This window comes from Rhincodon typus, chromosome 7 (genome assembly GCF_021869965.1).
Source record: "Rhincodon typus isolate 14 chromosome 7, sRhiTyp1.1, whole genome shotgun sequence".
In the NCBI taxonomy this organism is placed as follows: Eukaryota; Metazoa; Chordata; class Chondrichthyes; order Orectolobiformes; family Rhincodontidae; genus Rhincodon; species Rhincodon typus.
Genome location: NC_063338.1, coordinates 60,805,661 through 60,827,980, shown reverse-complemented (window position 1 = coordinate 60,827,980; position 22,320 = coordinate 60,805,661). Strand labels below are relative to the sequence as shown.

The following is a 22,320-nucleotide window of genomic DNA, read 5'->3' as shown; positions in this document are numbered from 1 at the left end:
AAACATGTTCAGGCTGAAGCTGGATGCCACTGGCAGATGAGCACTCATTGTTGCTTTGTGTCATGCTGAAAATTGAAAGTGGGTAATGGGGAAGAAAATGGCCGTGGGTACACTTGGAATGAGCAGGGTTAGTGACTCAAGTTGTGAAGGAAAGGTCTGCAACAAACATCGATCATAAAGCTCTTAAAGGGAAACAAAGTAAGTCATAGACCCATGCACTACACAGCACACAGGCACACAGACCAGTCTAAACATTGAACCCTTCTGTACATTGCACCTCCCCAGCAAAGCCAATGCTTTGACAGCTACACTTTTGAGTACAGAGGGAGCCAAACACGAAAGATGTTGAATGAGGAGCTACAAACTTGTTACCATGATGCAATGCCACGTGTACACGTTGTTCCCTGTGCTACCGAATGATGCAGAAGGCTCTCAGTGCATGGAACCTCATGTGTAGCCACTTAGAGCTGCTGGAAGGTGTGAAGATGTGTTTAGTGCCTCTACTAAGACACTTTAGAGGTAACAACAGGAACATTTTTGTAGACAATGATAGTGGTGTTTTTCTGACCCATGCCATCAAAAGTGCACCCAAAAGGTTTTTTTCTTTAGCTCCCTCCCACTATCTGTCAGTGTAGTCCCAGTGTAGGAGGGTTGGTGGAAGCCACTTTGAAGTGGAGACTACTGGCTCTGGAGTTTAGATGCAATAACTCTGGGTGTGCTTGCATCTAGACAAGCCACACACCAGGTGTTTTCTTGCTCCACTTGAGCTTCCAACGATCAGTGTGGAGCAAGCAGGTGGAGATGGAAGGCCCTGTCAACTCTGTAGTGTCCTGAGTAGATAATGCAAAGATGCCTATGTGTGTTTCAACCTTCAGTTGCGTCGTCTGGTGCCACATTAATCCTTGTTAAGTAGGGCATCTGGACTGAGGTCAAGTTTCCAACACCAAACCTCACTGGACCTGGGGATTAATGAGTGGGTTGATAGAGTGTAGGTGTATGTGCATCTCCAGCAAATCCTGAGGTTGTTGGGCCTGATTCTCCATGGCAATCGCCAACCTCTCCATAGAGGCAGACAGATGATCACATGATTCTGTGTACTGCTGCAGCTTTTGGGTGATAAGTGCCATTGTGTCTCATATGCCTGTCAGCCATTGCAGCTCCCCCTTGTGCAGTAGGATGAAGTCCTTGATTGCTGATACCACAGAGTAATCTCTTCCCTGGGGCTGAGCAAATGTCTGGTCTTCAGAAGTCCTCTTAGTGCCAGTGACCTGGGGCATTTCTTCCTTAGCCAGCTGCAGGGATGTCACAGTGAGGTGCTCACCAGATTGTGTTCCTACACTTTCTATATCTATGGTTCCTCCCTGAGGTTTCAGCATCAGGGCTGGTGAGGAATGCAGGATGCAGCCTTGCTGATGCTATTTCTAAGGCCTCGGGACTCTTGACCTCAGAGATCAAGGATGGCAGTTCTGATGGAGTCAGGTGTTACTCCACAGAGGTCAAGTGCAGGCTAAGTGGAACCTGCAAGGATAAATATTTTGAAAGTAGTGCGCGCTGGTTGAGAGTGACAGTCCAATGATATGTGAAAGTTGCAGTTGAATGAAGAGCAGTATTACTTATTTGGCAGGACATGGATATATCTACAAACTCATAGGAGCTGTCCCAGTCTTTGCTTTGTATGGGGTAAGGATACAAATGTCAGAGACCCCTCCATCCGTTTGGACTCTCTCTTCCCTGTTATAGAGTCATGGAGTCATACAGCATGGAAACAGACCTTTCGGTTCAACTAGTCCATGCCATGTTCCCTAAAAAAAAGACCCACTTGCCTGTATTTGGCCTTATCCCTCCAAACCTTTCCTATTCATCAACTTATATCCAAGTGTCTTTTAAATGTTGTAACTGTACCTGCATCCACCACTTCTTCTGGCAGTTCATTCCACACATTTCTTTCATAATGAGGAAAAGGGGGCCAAAATTATTTGATTAAAATGAGATGTTGGTGTGCAGAGGACAATTTCAAAGTTTTCGGATGACACAAAACTTGGAACAATTGTAAGGAGGCTTGGCGAGTGAAGAGTAATTGTGAGGAGGATAGTGTAGAATTCCTGAAGACATAAATAAGTTGATGGAGTGGACAAACTGGTGGCAGATGAGTTTCAATACAGAGAAGTGTGAGCTAATGCATTTTGGTAGGAAGAACATTGAAAGAAAATATAAAATAGGGGGTACAATTCACGGGTGGTGGGGGTGTGGTGGTGAATGCAGAAGCAGAGGAACCCAGGTGAATATGTGCACATATCATTTAACATGGCTGGACAGGCAGAGAGAGCAGTTAATAAAACATACAGTATCTTAGTATTTATCAATGAGTACAACAGCAAGGAAATGATATTGAACTTCTACAAGATATTTGTTAGACATTTTTTGGAGGATTGTGTACAGTTCTTTTATAGAAGTATGTGTTTGCACATTATAGAGAGTGCCAAAGCAGTCAGCAAGAATGGTTCCAGGGATGAGGAACTTGCGTTGTGAGAATAGATTGGAGAAGTTGGGACTGTTTTCTTTGGAGAAAAGGAGGCTAAGAGAAGATCTGATAAAGGTTTTGAAAATCATGAGTGGCCTGTATAGAGTAGATAGAGATGAAATGTTCCTGTTCATAAAAGGAATAAAAAGAAGGGGACATTGATCTAAATTGATCTGCAAAATAAGCAAGGGTGAAGTAATGAAAATGTTTACACTCAGTGAGTAGTTAGGGTGTGGAATTCATTGCCTGGAAGTGTGGTGAAGACAGGTACAATTGAGATATTCAAGAGTGCATTGGATGATTATTTGGATAAATAAAACGTAAGGGTATGAGGAGAAAGTAGGACTAGGCAGCACTAGGTAATGATGCTCATTTAACGACATGGTTCAGGCATAAAGGATTGAATGACCTCCTTTTCTGACTCTCGGATCTCCGTGGGTGCCACTGCTGTTAGTTCTGGAGCATGTAGAGGAAAGGTGGTGGGTTTTCCTATAGGACTGAGGAGTCAGCCTGTTGTGAAAGAGGGAAGGTGTTGCATGTTGTGGTAAGAATGGCAGAGCATGATCATTGGTGAGAGATGGGTGCAGAGGCAGAGAAACAGCAAATGTGAAGTGGCAGAAAGCAAAGCATGGCACTCTTCTGCTGGTCCTCTGGGGAGAGTTTGCCTCTTCGCTGGATGACTGTCTACCAGGATCTCCAAGTCCCCGTTGGAGAATCACAGGACCATCTTCTCCTCATCTTATGTTCAGACTCCAGTCTTGACTGAGCGGGGCAGTCAATGCCAGGTTCACATCAGGCTTTTAAAGATGGCACAGGAGCAAGGGATGCTGTGTTTTGGCGGGTATCTGTTGAGTGATGAATTGTTCCAGAAATCACATGTGAGTGAGACCATAGATATAGGGTAGGTAATTAATTAGGTGAGTCTGGTAAGATGAGGTAAGAGAATACATGGCCTTGCAGCAAAAGTCCCTCCAAAAAACTTGATGAAACTCAGATTTAGCCCAGAAAGTGTCAGATACATCCATATGCATCCAGACATATCCATGTACATATCAAGAGAAAGTTTCCCATAGACTATAAGGCATAGAAGTAGAAGTAGTCCATTGAGTCTGCTCTGCCATTCAATGAGATTATGGCAGGACTGAGTAGTCCCTTGCATAGTTTTAGTGAAACCTCCCTACTTTGATACTCCATTCCCTTTGAAATAAAGGTAATCATTTCATTTGCCTTCTGACTATCTGCTGAGCTTCAATGTTAACTTTTTTGAATTTCAGCATAAAGACTCCCAAATCTTTTTGTTCCATAGATTTCTGTAGTCCTTCTCCATTTAAATAATATTCAACTCCTCTGCTCTTTCTGCCATATAACATAACCTCACATTTCTCCAAGTTAAATTGCATCTGCCAATTTTTTGTCTACTCGCTTAATCTGTCTATGTTCCTCTGTAGACTCTTTGTGTTATCCCCACCTTTTGCCCTCCCACCTACTTTTGTGTTATCCACAGAGTTGACTACGGCTCATGCACTTTCCTCATTCAAGTCATTAGTATATAATAAATAATTGTGGCTCAGCATTGATCCCTGTGGCACAGCACTAGTTAAAGGTTGCCATCCCAAATCTGTGTCTTCTATTAGTTTGTCAATCCTCTACCCATGACAACATAATATATGCAACACCATTTGCTATTTCCTCAGACTATTCTACCAAATTTGCCAAGTATGATTTCCCTTTCATGAAGTCATGCTGACTCTGCTTGATCATTTTATGCATTTCTAAATGGAATGTTATTACATCTTTTATAATTTAAAAAAAGTAAAGTTACTGTGGTCCCAGAGGACTATAGGGCTGCTGTCTCAGTTGTGAGAGACATCCTGTGGTGACTTAAACTGAGAATCACCATACTTCATGCAAGGGAGAAGTTGTGAAGGAGGGATGTTCATGGTAACCTTAGCCAGGACAAGATTCTAACATTTTCCCAATAATAGACATTAAGCCAACTGGCTTATAGTCACCTGTTTTTATGTCTTCTTCCTTTTCTGAATAAATGTGTTACATTGGCATTTTTTCAATCTTCTGGAACTTTTCCAGAATCTAAAGATTCTTGGACATTTACCTCCAGTGCACCCATTATCTCTGAATCAGGTCCAGGGGATTTATCTGCTTTTAGCCCCATTAATTTCCCTAGCACTTTTTCTCTATTGACAATTATTGTAATCATTTCCTCTCTTCATATGACCCTTGATTATTTAGCAATTTTGGAATGCTAATAGTGTCTTTTATTGTGAAGACTGATACAAAGTATTTATTTAGATTCTCTGCCATTTCCTGGTTTCCATTATTATTTCTTTAGCCTCATTCTCCATGGGGCATATGTTAACTTTGGTATCTCTCTTTTTCTGTACTTAAAGAAGCTCTTGCTGTCTGTCTTGATATTATTCACACATTTACACTCAAAGCTTATTTTCTTCCTCTTTATTTATTTGCCTATATAATAACTAGAAAGCAATTAACAGAGTTTGAATCTTCTTGCTTACTTCTCCAGAATAAATTTGGGCTATCAATTCACTTCCTATGATTTGCTTTGGTATTGTAAATATGATATTTGAACTAACAAGCAAGTGTGACAGACATGTGGACATGTGCTTCACGTGTGATATTTGAAATGTGTTGTATTCAGGTGGATTAATAATAGTTTATAAATGATATGCCAATCATTTATTCAGTTATATGTAATTATGTTAACTACACATTGTACATAATTTAAATAACTTTTTTTTTCCCAGTTCATCATTGTACCTCAAATAGCTGTGGAGATCTTGCAACCTGTGTTGAAAACTTCGAAGGCTATTTTTGTGAATGTGACTACAATTATTACTATAATGATACTAATAATACCTGTGTAAAAGGTAAGGATTAAACTGTTATTATCAGAAAAATTAGAAACTACACACATTGTTTACAAATACACTTCACGTAAAGTGTATCCTTTGCAAAATAATATCTCAAATTCCCATTTTGATCATTTTGAATATCTGTCTACAAACATAAAGAATATGTAAAAATAGAATTTATCTAATTTAGACTAGTTAATAGAGGTCTGGTTGACTGGAATTCAGGTTCACGAATTATGATATATTTTAGAAGAAAAAATCTTTAAAATGATATGGGGTCTAAGTAAAAGGACTAAAGTATGAAATCAGGAACATGATTAGACAAAATGAAGGTTCAGAAATAACTGAAGAGCAATGATAACCAGAATAGATGATATACCATTGTACTTGTTTAGGTACAAACATTGTTAATGTACTAGCATCTCAAGTGTAACGAAACAGATGTTGAAACTTATTGAGACACTTTGCAGGAGCATTCATCTTCACAGGCTCAGCTTGAATATTCTGTATTTGGGCAATGTCAAGGTCACAGAGATAGCACAGAAGGTTTGCTAGACACATTTAATGATGCAGTGAACCAGGCTTCATTCAGATGTCATGCAATTTTCCTGCATGAACTGAAAACTTTTTGTTATAAACTTCTAAAGAAAATCTTCAAATGTAAAGATGATGAACACTAATAAAACACATTCCAAAACCTTATATTAAGAAATTTCCTTGAACTGAATAACTGTGCCAGAATATAGTGCTGAAACAGACAAAGGACAAGAAATTGAGAAATAAGTTATTGTCATTTATAAATTAATATGCTACATATTCTAATATCTGAGCAGAAGATAAACAATTGATTGCCTTTTTTAATATCTAGGCCAGAGCTTTGGTGCAGAACTGACCCTGAAAATGGAATTTGTTCAAGCTATGACGAACAAAACATCCAAAGAATATATGGAACTTGAAAAAAATGTAACATCCTTTGTAAGTACTTGTAGCTGAATGCACAATGTTCAAAAAGAACTGAAAGAAACAAACCATTTTAAAAAAAAAACAAAATCAGCTGTGGCTACAAGAAGAGAGATGACTGGGTAGCATACTATGTTGAAACTTCAGCAGAATACACTGTGAATCTCAGGATAATGATTTCTAAATGGTGTCATAGAGCCATAGAGGTATACAGCACATACAAAAGGCCCCTTGGCCCATTGAGTCTATACTGGTCTAAAGCAATCACCTAACTAATCTAATTTCATTTTCCAGCACTTGGCCTATAGCCTTGTGTGCCTTGGCATCACAAGTGTACATCTAAATACTTCTTAAATGTTATAAGGATTTCTGCCTCAACCACCCTTCAAGAAGTGAGTTCCAGATTTCCACTGCCTCACATCCCCTCTAAACCTCTTTATTTTACCTTAAATCTACGTCACCAATCATTGATCCCTCCACCAAAGGGAAAAGGTTCATCCTGTCTATTCTGTCTATGCCAATCGTAATTTTATACATCTCAATCATGACCCCCCTCGGTCTCCTCTGCTCCAAGGAAAACCCTCTCCAGTGCAACCACATCCTCGAATAAATGTAAATTCCAGAATGGCACACAATACTCTAGCTATGACCTAACCAAAATTTTATACAATTCCAGCATCACCTCCCTGCTCGAAATTCTATGCCTTGGCTAATGAAAACAAATATCCCATATGCCTTCTTAACCACTTTAGCTACTCATCCTGCTATCTTAAGTGACCAGTGGACATGCACACCAAGGTTCCTCTGATTCTCGGTGCTTCCCAGATCTCTACTATACATCATGTATTTCTTTGCCTTGTTTGTCCTGCCCAAGTGCATCACTTTGCACGTATCCAGATTGAATTCCATTTACAACTGTCAGCCCAACTGACCAACCCATCCATATCCTCCTGTAATCTAAGGCTATCCTCCTCAGTATTTACCACTGCACCAATTTGTGTATTGTCATGAACAGTCACAAAAACCTTCCTCGACCATCACACTCTGCTTTCTGTCACTTAGCCAATTCTGTAACTAATTTATTAAATTTCTTTGGATCCCATGAGTTGTTACCTTCTCTCTCGGTCTCCCATGCAGGACCTTATCGAATGCCTTGCTCAAAACTAAGTAGGAAATGAAATTTATTGCCAGTACCTCTGCGGTTCCCTCCCTTCCACCAACAGCCTGCCATACGTTACATCTGGCCCTAGATATTTATTTATTTCAGACCTTCTCCCTGATTTCTACACCAACATTGTCCCTCTCACCAGTGAACACTGCCACAAAGTATTCATTTAGAGTTCTACCTACTGTCTCTGGCTCCATGCACAAATGACCACTTTGACCGGTAATAGGCCTTACTCTTTCTATAGTTATCCTTTGATCTTTAAAGTACCTGTAAAATAACTAAGGGTTTTCCTTTATTTTAATTGCCATTATTATTTCCAGTTCCGTTATGCTCTCCTAATTTCCTTTTCATGTTTCCTCTTGCATATTTTGTACTCCTCTAATGCTTCTGCTGTTTTGAGCTCTTGATGTTAGCCATAAGCAAATGCAAAGTTAATTTTAGAAAATTCTTGTGATGAAGCACAGAACAGAAGCTGGGCTGCTTCCACAGGAACAGAGTGGCTGGATAGTATGGGCACCAATATCTGCACCAATTTGGTGTCGTTAGCCCTCACTTATGAGTTATGATCTTTACGGAGATAGACTGCAACCAATCTTTTTGCACTATAGTTGACTGGCTCTCAATGCCGCCAGTCCAATCAGGGGGTGAGCATCTCCAGAGCCTTGGCAATCTCACCAGTAGAGATTGGTACTCCTGGTATAGGCTGCAGAAAGCAAGGATGCCTCAATGTGGTGGGGCCCTCAATGGCTGCTCATTAAAATTTAACCTTGATATAGATGCATAGCTAATTCAGGGTGGAGAGGAAAACCTTCTGCTGGATCAGTCAGTGGTTCATGCAGATCCTTTTTGCAGCATGGAGCGTTTGGTTCGGATGGCTGTTTGGCCTGAACACGACGGTCACTTCTGCAGGTAGAAGTGGGGGATCTCGACTGCTGGAGAATTGCTTGGGATGCTGTAAAATCTCTAACTCTGGCTTTCTCTATGCAAATTGATTCCCTACATCCACGTGGAAGGAGCTTACCCATTTTCTATCCCAAGACTGAAAAAACTCATCAATAGCAGGACTACATTGAATAGTCATCTCAACATTATTTTCCATCTCCCCATTATTTTCACACCCAGTCAACGTCCAAGTCAACCATCATGGGGCAATGAAAATTCATTCCATTTCTTCAATGAGATCCATTGCTCAATGTACCATTTAAAGGGTGTTTCTACTTCAGCATTAGTTGAGTTTTGGTACAAATTTGGTGACTAATTTCTTGAATTGAATTGGTAAAGGGATATGAAGAACATAAGATGGTGAAGCAGGAGTACGTCATAAGTCAGGTCCTCAAGCCTGCTTCTCAATTTAATAAGATCATGGCTAATCTTCAACTTAAAATCCATTTCTCACCTGATCCCCATATGCTTTGATTTCTGCAGTCTAAAAATCTATTAGCCTCAACAAATGAGTGTCCAGTGATCTCTAGGTAGAAAATTCCAAAGTTTCACTATCTTGTGTGTACAAAGTATTTTTTCTACATTGCAGTTAAGATTTATCATCCACTTTTTCTGAGACAATGCATTTTAGTTTTAATGTTTTTCAGTCAACAGAAATTGCTTCTCAACATCAACTCTGTCAAACTCTCTTAGAGTCTTACATGCTTCTTTGAGAACATCTCTCACTTGTACGCACGCCAGAGAATATAAGCCCATTCTACTCAATCTCATCTCAGGAACAGGGATTGAACCCTGTGCTTTTGGCACCAATCAGGTCCAAAACACTGACTGTCCAGTTGGGCCCACCCACCCTTATGAGACCGAGTTGCTATTATAATATACATGTTGGAGTTGTAATGGACAGTGAAGAAGGTTACCTCAGAGTACAACAGGATCTTGATCAGATGGGCTAACTAGCTGAGGAGTGGCAGATGGAGTTTAATTTAGATAAATGTGAGGTGCTACATTTCAGAAAGGCAAATCAGGGAAGGACTTATACACTTAATGATAAGGTTCTGGGAGTGTTGCTGAACAAAGAGACCTTGGAGTGCAGATTCGCTAGTTTCTTGGAATTGGAATCACAGGCAGATAGGATAGTGAAGAAGGTGTTTGGTATGCTTGCCTTTATTGGTCAGTGCATTGAGTATAGAGTTGGGAGGTCATTTTGCGGCTGTATAGGACACTGGTTCAGCTACTTTAGAGTATTGTGTGCAGTTATGGTCTCCCTGCTATAGGAAAGATGTTGCAAAACCTGATGGGATTCAGAAAAGATTGATGAGGATGTTGCCAGGGTTGGAGGTTTTGAGCTATAGGGAGAGGCTGAATAAGTTGGGGCTTTTTTCCCGGAGCATTGGTGGCTGAGGGGCGAGTTTGTAGAGGTTTATAAAATCAAGAGGGGCATGGGTCAGGTAAATAGACAAGGTCTTTTCCCCAGGACTAGGGAGTCCAGAATTGGAGGGCATAATTTTAAGATGAGGGGGGAAAGATTTAAAAGGGACCTAAGGGACAGCTTTTTCATGCAGAGGGCGGTGTTTGTATGGAATGAGATGCCAGAGGAAGTGGTGGAGGCTGGTATGATTACAACATTTAAAAGCATCTGGATGGGTATATGAATTGAAAAGGTTTAGAGGAAACGGGCCAAATTCTGGCAAAAGGGACTAGATTTATTTAGGATATCAGGTCAGCATGGACGGGTTGGACCGAAGGGTCTGTTTCCGTGCTGTACATCTCTGTGACTCTATTTACACATTCACATTGTAGCCTGAAGCGATAGATGGTGTTGGAACAGGCTCCAATTTCTTTCCATCACATAAAAACCTAAAGAAATGCGGATGCTGTAAATCTGAATCAAGAACAGAAGTTGTTGGAAAAGCTCAGCAGGTCTGGCAGCATCTGTGCAGATAAATCAGAGATAACGTTTCGGATCCAGTGACCCTTTCTCAGACCTGCTGAGCTTTTTCAGCAACTTCTGTTTTTGTTTCTTTCCATCACAGGGCAGACCAGGAATTTCACCCACTCTTATCACCTGTCATTGTCATATGTTAAAAGCATTTGCAGGTTTACATTTAACCTGTTTGAGGTCATATTATTAATGCACCTTCCTTGAGAATCAATTCCCAGAATGGATCTTGAACTGGAACTTTGGCTCAGACCATAAGATATTCCCAGCAAACCCTCTCTGAGGCAAATATTTCTTTCCTTCAGGAAGTAAACCAATATTGCACTATAAATAAATGTTATCTCACTAAAGACTGTTCAATTGCTATAAGACTTGTTATTCTTGTTCCTCAACGCCCTTATAACAACAACCAAGATGCTATCTGCTTTCCCATCCTGCATGTTAACTGACTGCATTGTTTAAACAGGACAGCTAAATTCCTGTGAACATGAAAACTTAACTATTTTTGTTTTTTTTCTGTTACTCCTGCCAAAGAGAATAAATTCACATTTCACTGCATAATACTTCAATCGTTGTATTCTTGGCCACTCATTACTTCTTCAGTCTCCTTCCTCATGACAAGGGTTTGATGCAATGTTGAACCAGTAGCTTCTTTGTAATCAACAACATTTTTGTGACTAGATTTTATTGGGTCCCTTTTAAATCTTTCTCCTCTCACCTTAAAAATGTGGCCCCTAGTTTTGAAATCCTCCATTCTAGGGAAAATATCTTTGTCATTCACCTTATCTATGCACCTCATGAAGGCATACATCAACACAGAGGATGCTATGGGGCACCAATAAGCCCTGGCCACATTCACTATTGATTGCAGGGCTCACAATTACTTTGAGGTAATAGTACTGTCATAGAAAGCCCCTACATCACCATTATGGATTCACTTGACCTATTGCAAGATATCACCTTGCAGCCATCTTGGGAGATATTTTAATTGGCGAAGTGAGGAAAGTTTGGGTCAATGTGGGCAAATAAACCCTTTAGGAGTGATGTTAGGTTAAGATCCTGACATCACCCTACTTACTTGTTTGTTTCACAGGGGCAGGCTTGTAGACAGATCCCTGAGTGTTAAGCATTCCACTTCTTAAACTAAGGGATGTTACTGCTTCCTGGATCAAATCATCCAACCTGATACCCTAATATATATTACTCCACAGACTTCAGCTCACAGAAGTTCTCTTTGAGTCTAGATCCTGCAGATGTAATGACAAGGCTCCTCACAATCTTTGACATGCTTCAATTGCAGCACAGCACTTGCACTGCTATCTCTATTTGTTGTTCTATCTACTTAATTGGTCTATCTATTTAATCAATTTTAGTATTTTGATTACTCGGTCCATTCTAAGTTAACAGTGGATGCATTTAAATTATTCAAATAGTTGTGGTTTAAATTGGTTAAATGGTTTAAAAGAAATAAGAATGAGAGGGCACAGGTTTAAAGTGATGAACAAATGAAGCAGTGGTGATGTGAGGAAAATACTTCTACACAGCGAGTAGTTAGGTTAATTAATGCAGTGCCTGGAAATGTGGTGGAGGCAGTTTGAATTGAGGCACTCAAGAGGGCATTGAATGTTTATGTGGATAGAAATAATGTGCAGGGATATAGGGAAAATGCAGAAGTTCAGTGTGAGGCAATATAACTGGTACAGGTACAATGGGCCAAATGGCCTCCACCTATGCTGTAACAATTCTGTGATTCAGTAGTTCCGGTTGCAGTAACATAACCCCTGTAAAGTACCGGAAGCAAAATATAGCTTTTGCTTCCCCCGTTTGTAACTAATTTCCAACATGTATCAAATTTCCAACAATTCCACTCTGAAGGGGAAGGGTAAAAGTGGATCAATAAAAAATGCAGTTAAAGGTATAATCAATTAATAATTAATGATGATTTAAGCTATATGTTCTAATAATATTTTAACTTTTTTACAGTTTACTGATTCATTTTCCTCGATTGAAGGCTACAGAAAAACTTTAATACTTGAAGTTAGGTAAGAATAAAATTTAAGTTTAAATATCTGTTATCTGTGAAATTAATTTGAAATATGGACAGGATCATACATACAATATTGATATACTAAAACAGGAAATAGGGAAATAAAATCCCCAAAATGAAGAGATGACATATCTAACAAAAGGAAAATCAATCTCATCAGTGCTGAATTATGTTTCACTGATTGTCATTGAAATTGATCTTTTAGTAATAATCCTGTTAAGGTCAGAAATGTTATTGTTAGGTTTGATAATTGCCCACATTGTTCTTTATTAGGTTTTAGAGTCATAAAGACATATAGCACAGAAACAGACACTTCAGTTCAACTTATCCACGCCAACCAAGTTTTCCAAACTGTACTAGTCTTGCCTCTATTTGGCCCATATCCCTCTAAACCTTTACTTTTCCTGTACCTGTCTAAATGTCTTTTAAATGTTGTAGCTCTACCTGCATCTATCACTTCCTCATTCCACATATGTACTACCCTCTGTGTGAAAAGGTTGCCCCTTAGTTCCCTCTTAAATCTTTCTCCTCTCACCTTTAAATTATGCCCGGAGATAGCAAGAACTGCAGATGCTGGAGTCAGAGTCAGTGTGGAGCTGGAGGAGCACAGCAGGTCATGCAGCATCAGAGGAACAAGAAAGTCAATGTATCGGGTCGGGACCATTCATCAGTCCTGATGGAGGGTCCTGACCTGAAATGTAGACCTTCCTGCTCATCTGATGCTGCCTGATCTGCTGTGTTCCTCCAGATCCACACTGTATTAAAATTATGCCCTCTAATTTTGAACTTCCCTACCTTAGGGAAAAGACCTTTGCTATTTACCTTATCTATGCCCCTCCTATGCTCCAGGGAAAAGAGTCACAGTCCATCCAGACACGCCTCATAACTCAAACCTTCCAGTCCCAGTAATATCCTTGTAAATCTTTTCTGCACACTCTGCAACTTAATATCCTTCCTATAGAACTGTGCACAGTACTCCAAAAGTGGCCTAATCAACATCCTATACAACCACAACCTCACATCCTAACTCCTATACTCAATGGTCTGAGCAATGAAGACAAACATGCCAAGTGCCTTCTTTACCATCCTGTTAACTTGTGATGCTACTTTCAAGGAACTCTGCACCTGAAACTTCCCAATAGAATACTATAGGAAAAGATGAAATACAGATGTTGGAAATGTTTTTAAACAATTGCATTTGAAGTAGATGGTCCTATCCCATGTGTTTATATCCATTTATGTTGCTATTATACTATCAATAAGGAATTACTATCAACAACTTGCATATATCACCCTTCATCTTGCAAAATGTTCTCTAAGCACTTCAGAGAAGCCTAATTAAACAAAAATTGACACTGAACCAAAGAAGCAGTTATTAAGAATGGTGAACAAAATTATAATTGAATAATGACTTGAAGGAGGAGATTCAAGTTAAGGAGCGAACTGGACAGTGATCTATTGCAGAAACAAATGGTGAAGGACAGAAATGACACTAACCTTTGGATAATTTCAGAAACTTTACTTACAGAAATGTACTTCTAATCTGCCATTACAATTTCAGTTTGTTACTAAATATAAGCCCAAGTAAATTTTCAATTAATATCCTCCATCTACATACGATTAAATACAATTAATAAATAATTAGCAGAGAAATAGAAAGTTTTAGGGATGGGCAATAAATGCTGCCCTAGCCAGAGGAGCCCACATCCTGTGATTGGTTTAAGGCAATGCTTCCAAAGATGGAGCAAAGTGTTTAGAGATATGCACCAGAAGTCAGAGTCAGAGAAACATAGAGTTCTTGGAGAGATGCAGGTCTTGAAAATTTATAGAAGTAGGAAAGGTAGATTTAGCACTTTGTGAGACTCAGAGCCAATATAGGCCGGTGCGCGCACAGTGTTGATGGGCAAAGTGGATGTAATGTGGCTTAGGATATATTTTGCAGAATTTGGATGAATCAACATTTATGGAGGGTGGAAATTGGAATGTTGACATGAAGAACACTGGAAATAGTAACACGTTAGGTGACAGAGATAAAGGTGAAAGTTTCAGGTGTAGATGGGCTGGGGCAGATGTTGACTTTGTTAATATAGTGAAGATGGAAGATTAGTTCTTGTGGTGGAGAGGGTACAAGAAAATTGTTCAGCTTCAGACCCACAGTAATGTGATGGATCTCACCTATTCTCTGAAATCACCTTGAACAAGTCACTCAGTTGTATTAAACCATGAGAGAAAATTAACAAGACTAAAACTGGATTAACTTCCCAGAGTCAATCTAGGCACCAGACATAAAAAAAGGCACACTCCAACTAAACAAACTGAGGACTTGCTCCAAAATTGGGAGACAAGTCAAGCAACAGCGTGAAGTAGCCAAACGCAACAAATCCTTACAGTCATGTCCCAGACTCCACTCAGCGGCAGGGGTCCAGTTGGAGGGAAATTGTTGGAGGCGGGTGAAGGGGTCTGTAGGACAAGGAGAGCACTCTTGTTTTCCAACAATTTTCCCTGATTCCTATTGACTTTAACTTTGCTGGGACTGCTTGATGTCAAATGTGGTCAAATGCAGCCTTGATGACAAGGGCAATCATTCTCAATCCACCTGTGGAATTCAGCTCTTTTGTCCATGTTTGAACCAAGGCTGTAGTGAGGTGAGGAGCCGAGAGGTACAGGCAGAACCCAAACTGAGCAGCTTATAGTTGAGCGAATACTGTATGGTAGGTCTGTTGATGACATCTTCTATCACTTCACTGATGATTGGCAGTACACGGATGGAGCAATATTGGCCAGGTTGGCTTTATCTTGCAATTTTCTACATGATTGGGTCGATGCCAGTGTTGTAGCTGTATGGAAACAGCTTAGCTAGGGGACCAGCTAGTACAAACCTTCAGTATTATTGCCAGAATGTTGTTAGGTTCCAGAGACTTTGCAGTATCAGTACCTTCAGTTGTTTCTCGATATCATATGGCGTGAATCTAGTTGGCTGAAGAATGGCATCTGTGATAATGTGGATTTCAGGACGAAGTCAAGATGGATCATCCACTCAACACTTCTGATTAAAGATTGTTGCAAATCTGTTAGCATCACCTTTTTGCACTGATGAGCTATGCTCCCCAATCATTGAGGATGGGGGTGTTTGTGTCGCCTAGTCCAGTGTGTTGTTTAATTATCCATCACCATTCACAACTGATTGTGGTAGGATTGCAGAGCTTAAATCTGATGTATGGGTAATGGGAACACTTAGTCTTATCACTTGCTGTTTGTGTTGTTTGGCATGCAAATAGTTCTTGATGTAGCTTCACCAGGTTGACACTTAATTTTCTGAAGTGCCTTGTGCTGCTCCCAGCATTCTCTCCTGCACTCTTCAGGGAACTCAGCTTGATTCCCTACTGCGATGCTAATGATAGAGTGGGCCTGGCTATGAAGTTGTAGATTGTATTTGTGTCCAGTTATATTTCTGGTGAATGCTTACGGTACCTTGATGGATGTCCAGTCTTGAATTGCTTGATCTGACCAAGGTCTATACCATTTATCACAGTGATAGTGTCACGCAACATGATTAAGGGTATTCCCAATGTGAGGATGTTGATGGACAGTTAATCCTGCAATGTAACAGATACTCTTAGGTCTGCAGCCAATTGATTTGAGGGGCTGGACTGGAGGAGTAATCAGTATTACAGGGAGTATGGTGGTTATTGCAAACTTTGGCTGCCAATGTACAGCTGTGGCATTGCTATAGAAGTATCATGGAAAATAGAGGACCGAAGGCTTAACATTGGGATTTTGAAAGCGCAATTATACATGACTTGGGAAGAGTTTATTTCAGAAAGGAATGCAGAAGAAGGGCATTTTAATTGGGGTAGCTAGCAAGTTGGTTATAATAAAGTGACATGAAGAAAGAAAGGCAAGTTAACAGCAGAGTAGTGAAGAGACCCATTGTATAATTTGAGTTGTATTGTCACTGAATGATCAGATATACATGAATATACGATTGAGAATTACATAGCAAGATAGAAAAGTTTCAGTAAGCAGTAACAGCAAAGAGCCAGTTTTCATTATGTTGCATGATGTTAATGCAGTCACACATTATAGGATCATATTGACATAAAATTCTGAATAGAAATATAGAGAGGGATTGATGCTATAGAAAACATATCATTGAAAAATTCAGGAATCTTAGGGGACTTGATAGGGTAGATGCAGAGAGATATTTCCCTTTTGTGGGATCAGAAGGAAAAATCTCAGAACAAGAGCTGACATATTTAAGTCAGAGCTGTGAATCAACTTCTTCTCTCCGAGTGTAGCAAATCTGCACAATTCTTTGATTAAGAGGGCTGTTGTGACTGGGTCATTAAGTATATTGAAGGCCGAGATAGACAAATTTTGAATCGGTAAGGGAATTCAGGGTTGCTGGGAAAAGACGGGAAAGTGGAGTTGAGGATTGTCAGATTAACCGTGATATCATTGAATGGCAAAGCAAACTCAACAGACTGACTAGCCTACTTCTGTTCCAAATTCATATAATCTTATGCTGGCATTGATGATGACAAAAATCTTCAGAGAAGATGGCAATTACAGATCATAATTACTCCTCTGCCTTCCAATACTCCTGTTACCCAGGAGCAAGCTTGGTATGGGTTAGGCTCTGAGGATACATCACCGTCAGGAAGAAGTTTAAGGTGGCAAAACCAGATGATACCAAAGAAGGGTTTCTGAAGAAAAGGATTCAAGAATGATCCATTGAGGAAGGATAAATTGTGATACAACAAACAGTGCTATTTAAGACTCTTGGATAGTTTTCATTATTCTCTTGACTTATTAGCCCCTTCAGTATGCAATTGTACTCTTGCACAGTCAATGATAAGACTTGACTTTCTAATTGCAGGAAAGGCAGTGTCATCACAACAGTGTCAAATACATTTACTGAAACTGCTGATGTGAATGAAACAGCAATTGAAAACGCTGTGAAGAAAAGTGAGTTTTATGTGTTTAAAAGTAAGTAATGCCTTTTTTTGTTCATTTTCAAGTAGAAATGAAGTAGCTTCTGTCTTGTAAAATGACGCTTACATGCCTACAATGCTACTGTCTTCGGCTCAACACTTACAGGACAACATTCAAGCTTTCTTTGTTGGAGACAGCTGTTCTGTTTTCACTGCTGTGCACAGCTTGCTGACATGAATTCATACATCCAAAATTACCATGATATACATAAAAGGACAGATGATGGCCTAGTGGTATTATTGTTGGACTGTTAATCCAGAGACTCAGATAACATTCTGGGGACCCGGGTTTGAATCCTGCCAATGGCAGATGGTAGAATTTGAATAAAATATTTGGAATTAAGAATCTAATGATGACCATGAATCTACTGTCAGGAAAACCCACTCTAAAAGTGCCATCTTTACCCAGTCTGGCCTACATGTGACTCCAGACCCACACCAATGTGGTTGATTCTGAACTGCCCTCTGGGCAATTAGTGATGAGCAATAAATGCTGCCTAGCCAGTGAAGCCCTCATCGTGTTAATGAATAAAGGAAAATTAGCACCCTCAATGTTTAAAAAGATTAGAAATATAACAGTATACAATAACGAACAAAAGAAAGGCTAATTGAGAATATGAAAACTCATTTATTGATATGAAAGCAAACAGTAAGTGATTGCACAAGTGTATAAAAATCAAAACTTTAGCAAAGCATTGCTCATGCATGAAGCAATAATTGCAACTGTGAAAGACTAAGGTATGACAGAGATGTTAAAGAAAACATTTGTGTTAAGTTTACAAATAATGGCACAAGTAAAAATGCATTGTACCTTAGATGAGGATGATGCAAACATTGGAGAGGATTATTGGGAAAACATGGTTCTAAAAAAATTAGCAAAGCTCAGGGATGATAAGTCATTGGAACTTGATGAGGTCGGAAAATGTTTCTATCCAGCTTAAGTAAACAAATTAGCTTTATTTTTCAAGAAGAATGAGTAGATTAAAACAGATGGTTATAGATCAGTTGTCTTGGCACCCATTGCAGCAATATTTTCATTTTAACATAACATGTCTAGGTGGAACAGAGTAGTTCAGATGAATTTACACCCTGATTTCACCCTTTGATGATTTTAATGGTAAATTGGGAGTGGTGCAAATGAGCACCCAGCCTGAAGTGCATGAGCAATCAGTATAAATTTGCTAAAATCAAGTTATGTTGACCAATTGAAGAGGCTTTTTACAGAAATGACCAACTTGTTCTGTAGAAGGATATCTAGCAGCTGTTTTGTATGTAAATATTCAGAAGGCATTGAGTAGTGACTTTTAGAAATAAAACTGGAAATTATTCCAGTTGGTTAAATAGTTATAGTATGGATCATATGAATGTCATAACATGGGGCTTGATTCCTTATTTTGGCTACAGCAGTCTCAGGGTCTGTCTCCTCCCTCCATCCATGGTAAACATCATAGCATTTTGCTATGGTTCAACCATTTTTGTATTCATTCAGTGATATAGTTCCAATTCAGTACAATGTGTGGTTTGGAGGGGAACTTGTAAGTAGTTGTGTTCCTGTGCATCTGTTGCGCTTGATGTGGAGGTACCGGTTTTGGACTGGGGTGGACAAAGTCAGAATTCACATGACACCAGGTTATAGTCTAATAGTTTTATTTGGAATCACACAAGCTTTTGGAGCGCAGCCAATTTGTCAGGTGCAGTGAGAGAGGCAGGGCACACAGACACAGAGTTTATAGGCAGAGAAATCAAAAGATCATACAACTGGTGTGAGTGGAGTGTCAGATGACAAGTCTCTCTGCAGGTGACCAAGTGTTAGATGGTGCATAAAGTGTTTATAAAGTCAATGTCAGTGCTGTGCTGTCATGACACTCAGACAGAGTCACGGCATAGACACTGAATTGTAGGCTTTGTTCAGAGGCTTTGTTCAGAATCTGTCTGAGTTTTAACCTGGAATCAGGCTGGTTTTATTCCAAAAGCTGGAATTTATAAGATGTCACACTGACTGACTGTGACTACAAATTGTGTATTTTTTCACCAAAATAGAATGCATCTGCAAATAAACAAACATCTTGGATGTTTGAAAGAAAAAGAGACGGAGAGAGAGAGGAAGAGAGAGAGTGTGTGTGTGTGTGTGTGTGTGATTGAGAGAGAGTATGTATGAGTATGAGAGAGTGTGTGTGTCAGTGTGTGTGTGTGTGTGAGAGAGAGAGTGAGTGTAATAATTCAAAAATGTACAAACTAATTAAGGTAGATCATAACAATTTATCAAGGTGATGCTGTCAAAACAGGACAGTATGGAAAATTTTACAGATACAGAACAGTGTAGTGGGGTCACCTGTAGTGCAACATGAACCCAAGATCATGGTTGAGTCCATCTTCATGGGCATGAAACTTGGATATCAGTCTCAGTTTGGCAATTTTACGCTGTTGGGTATCTCGGAGTCTGCCTTGGAGGACGCTTACCGAAAATCGGAAGCTGAATGTCCTTGACTGCTGAAGTGATTCAGCCACTGGGAGGGAACATCGCTGGCTGGTAATTGTTGCGTGGTGTCCATTCTTTCATTGTCGTAACATCTACATGGTCTCACCAATATACCATGCCTCGGGGCATCCTTGCCTGCAGCATATAAGATAGACAACATTGGCCGAGTCACATGAGTATCTGCCATGAATGTGGTGGGTGGTGTTCCCACGTGCGGTGGTAATATCCATGTCATGCAGAGATTGTGTGGTGTTGTGGTTGATGTTGTCCTGAAGGCTGGGTAGTCTGCTGTGAACAATGCTCTGTTTAGGGTGAAAGCTAGAGAAGTACAGCATCATGAGGCCATCCATGGGCTTGTGGTAGAGTGAGGTACTGAGGTGTCCATCTTTGGTGGAGATGTCTATGTCCAAGAATGAGACTGGCTTTGAAGAATAGTCCGTGGTAAGTCTGATGGTGGGACGAAACTTGTTGATATTGCTATGTAGTTGTTTCAGTGGTTCCTCGCCAGGAGTCCAAAGGAAGAAAATGTCAATGTATCTGGTGTATAGCGTTGGCCAGAGATCCTGCACAGCAAAGAAGTCTTGTTTGAACATGTGCATGAAAATGTTGGTGTATTGGGGCGCAAATTTGGTCCCCATGGCTTTTCTGTGTGTCTGGATGAAGAGCTGGTTGTTGAAGGTGAAGACATTATGGTTGAGGATGGAGCGGATGGCGTCTAGAAATTGGCAGTTGTTGGTATTGAGTACTAAGGCTGTCATAGAGTGCTGAAATGTCCATTGTGACAAGAAATATTCCTGGTTTGACCGATCCATGATGTCTTTGCCTAGAAACTCTATGTCCCTGTGCTCTGCTCTCTCACTGCACCTGATGAAGGGGCTGAGCTCCGAAAGCTTGTGTTATTTCAAATAAACCTGTTGGACTATAACCTGGTATTGTGTGACTTCTGACTCTGTTGCCCTTGTCCTTCTTGATAGTAGAGGTTGTGGGTTTGAAAGGTACTGTTAGTGGAACTTTGGTGAAACACCAAGGATTGCTGCAGATCAAATAGCTGAACAAAAAAAAAAGTGAAAGGTAATATATTTAGAAGGCAGAACAGATAACTGAGTGTCATGATAAAGCAGGCAATATTTTCAAATAGATAATTCTTTGACAATTCAAAAACAGGGAGTTAAAATCATAAAGAGGATCAGCGAAATTTAGTTTTTACAACTGTGGGCACTAAGTACAAGAAAAAATGATAAGCTTATAAAGCAGATTTTGTTCAACCCCTATTTAATTATATATTGGATGAAACCTTGGGTGGTCCATGATAAGAAGGGCATTAAAGGCAAGTCTCTGCCATTGACCAATCTGGACAGTCGGAGGAGGCCTCTATAGAAGATACATTTAGTCAAAAGCATGATGGAGCTAATACAAAAATGTCTATTGTAAATGTGCTCCAAATGTGCTGGATAAAGCAACATAATAATCTCAAAAAATGATAGAATATGGGTTGGAAACGTTCTGAAAGGATTAATCTTGAAGAGTGGCAAACCCACAACTCATTTATGATGATGTCATATGAACCTATAGGCAGAATAGAATTAAGACCCCTTGCTGGTCCCTGCCAATAGCCTGGCTTGCATTGTAGTCTGGCTCCACAACACACTCTTGTTCAGATTCTCAATGTAATCCAAGCAGTGGCCACCAGCAAAACAAAACCTGGCAGTGCTAGGCTAACAGAGCTGCCAGCTAATCAGATTGGCTGGCAGCTCTCTAAAGCAATACATCCTCACCAAATGGAGATGGTAGTCTCGACCTTAGACAATCAAAACTCTTTCCAGCATATAATGGCTGCAGGGCAGCTTTTTTTTTGGTGGATGGGCTCCTTAATTACAGGTGTTATTAATCCAAATATCTGATAACAGAAAGAGTTACAGGAGTTAACATACATATCAATTTATCAGGTGTGAATACTTGGCTGAAGTAAAAAGCCCATCACTATACCTGTGACAGATCATGTGGGCAGAACAGATCTGGGTTAATAACTTTGGCTATTTGTACAGAAATAGATTTAAGATGCTACATCATATCACATCACAGTGGCAGTAAATTGCAGTTATCAAACCAAGCCCCCACCCATGCCTCACATCCAAAACCCAAGCCTACCCTGCGCCACCTGCCTCCATCTTCCCCAGCTCCTTCGCGTGTACAATCTGTCCTTGCTTAAAAAGACCCAACAACTTAGCTCTACCATCTGTAATAAGAGATAACAAGGTGTAGAGCTGGATGAACACAGCAGACCAAGCAGCATCAGAGGAGCAGGAAGGCTGACGTTTCGGGCCTAGACCTTTCTTCAGAAATGATTTCTGAAGAAGGGTAAGGCCCAAAACGTCAGCC

General features: G+C 40.0%; 1 protein-coding gene across 1 annotated transcript in view; it reads left to right on the top strand.

Moving 5' to 3' along the window:
• The first annotated feature begins 419 nt into the window (after positions 1-419).
• LOC109926929 (mucin-13-like) overlaps positions 420-22,320 on the top strand; it is a 39,484-nt gene continuing 17,583 nt past the window's right edge. The window contains exons 1-5 of the mRNA XM_048599224.1: positions 420-477; positions 5,305-5,427; positions 6,281-6,387; positions 12,405-12,463; positions 17,348-17,457. Of these exons, the coding sequence (XP_048455181.1) occupies positions 420-477; positions 5,305-5,427; positions 6,281-6,387; positions 12,405-12,463; positions 17,348-17,457 (457 nt within the window). The remainder of the gene's footprint in view (positions 478-5,304; positions 5,428-6,280; positions 6,388-12,404; positions 12,464-17,347; positions 17,458-22,320) is intronic.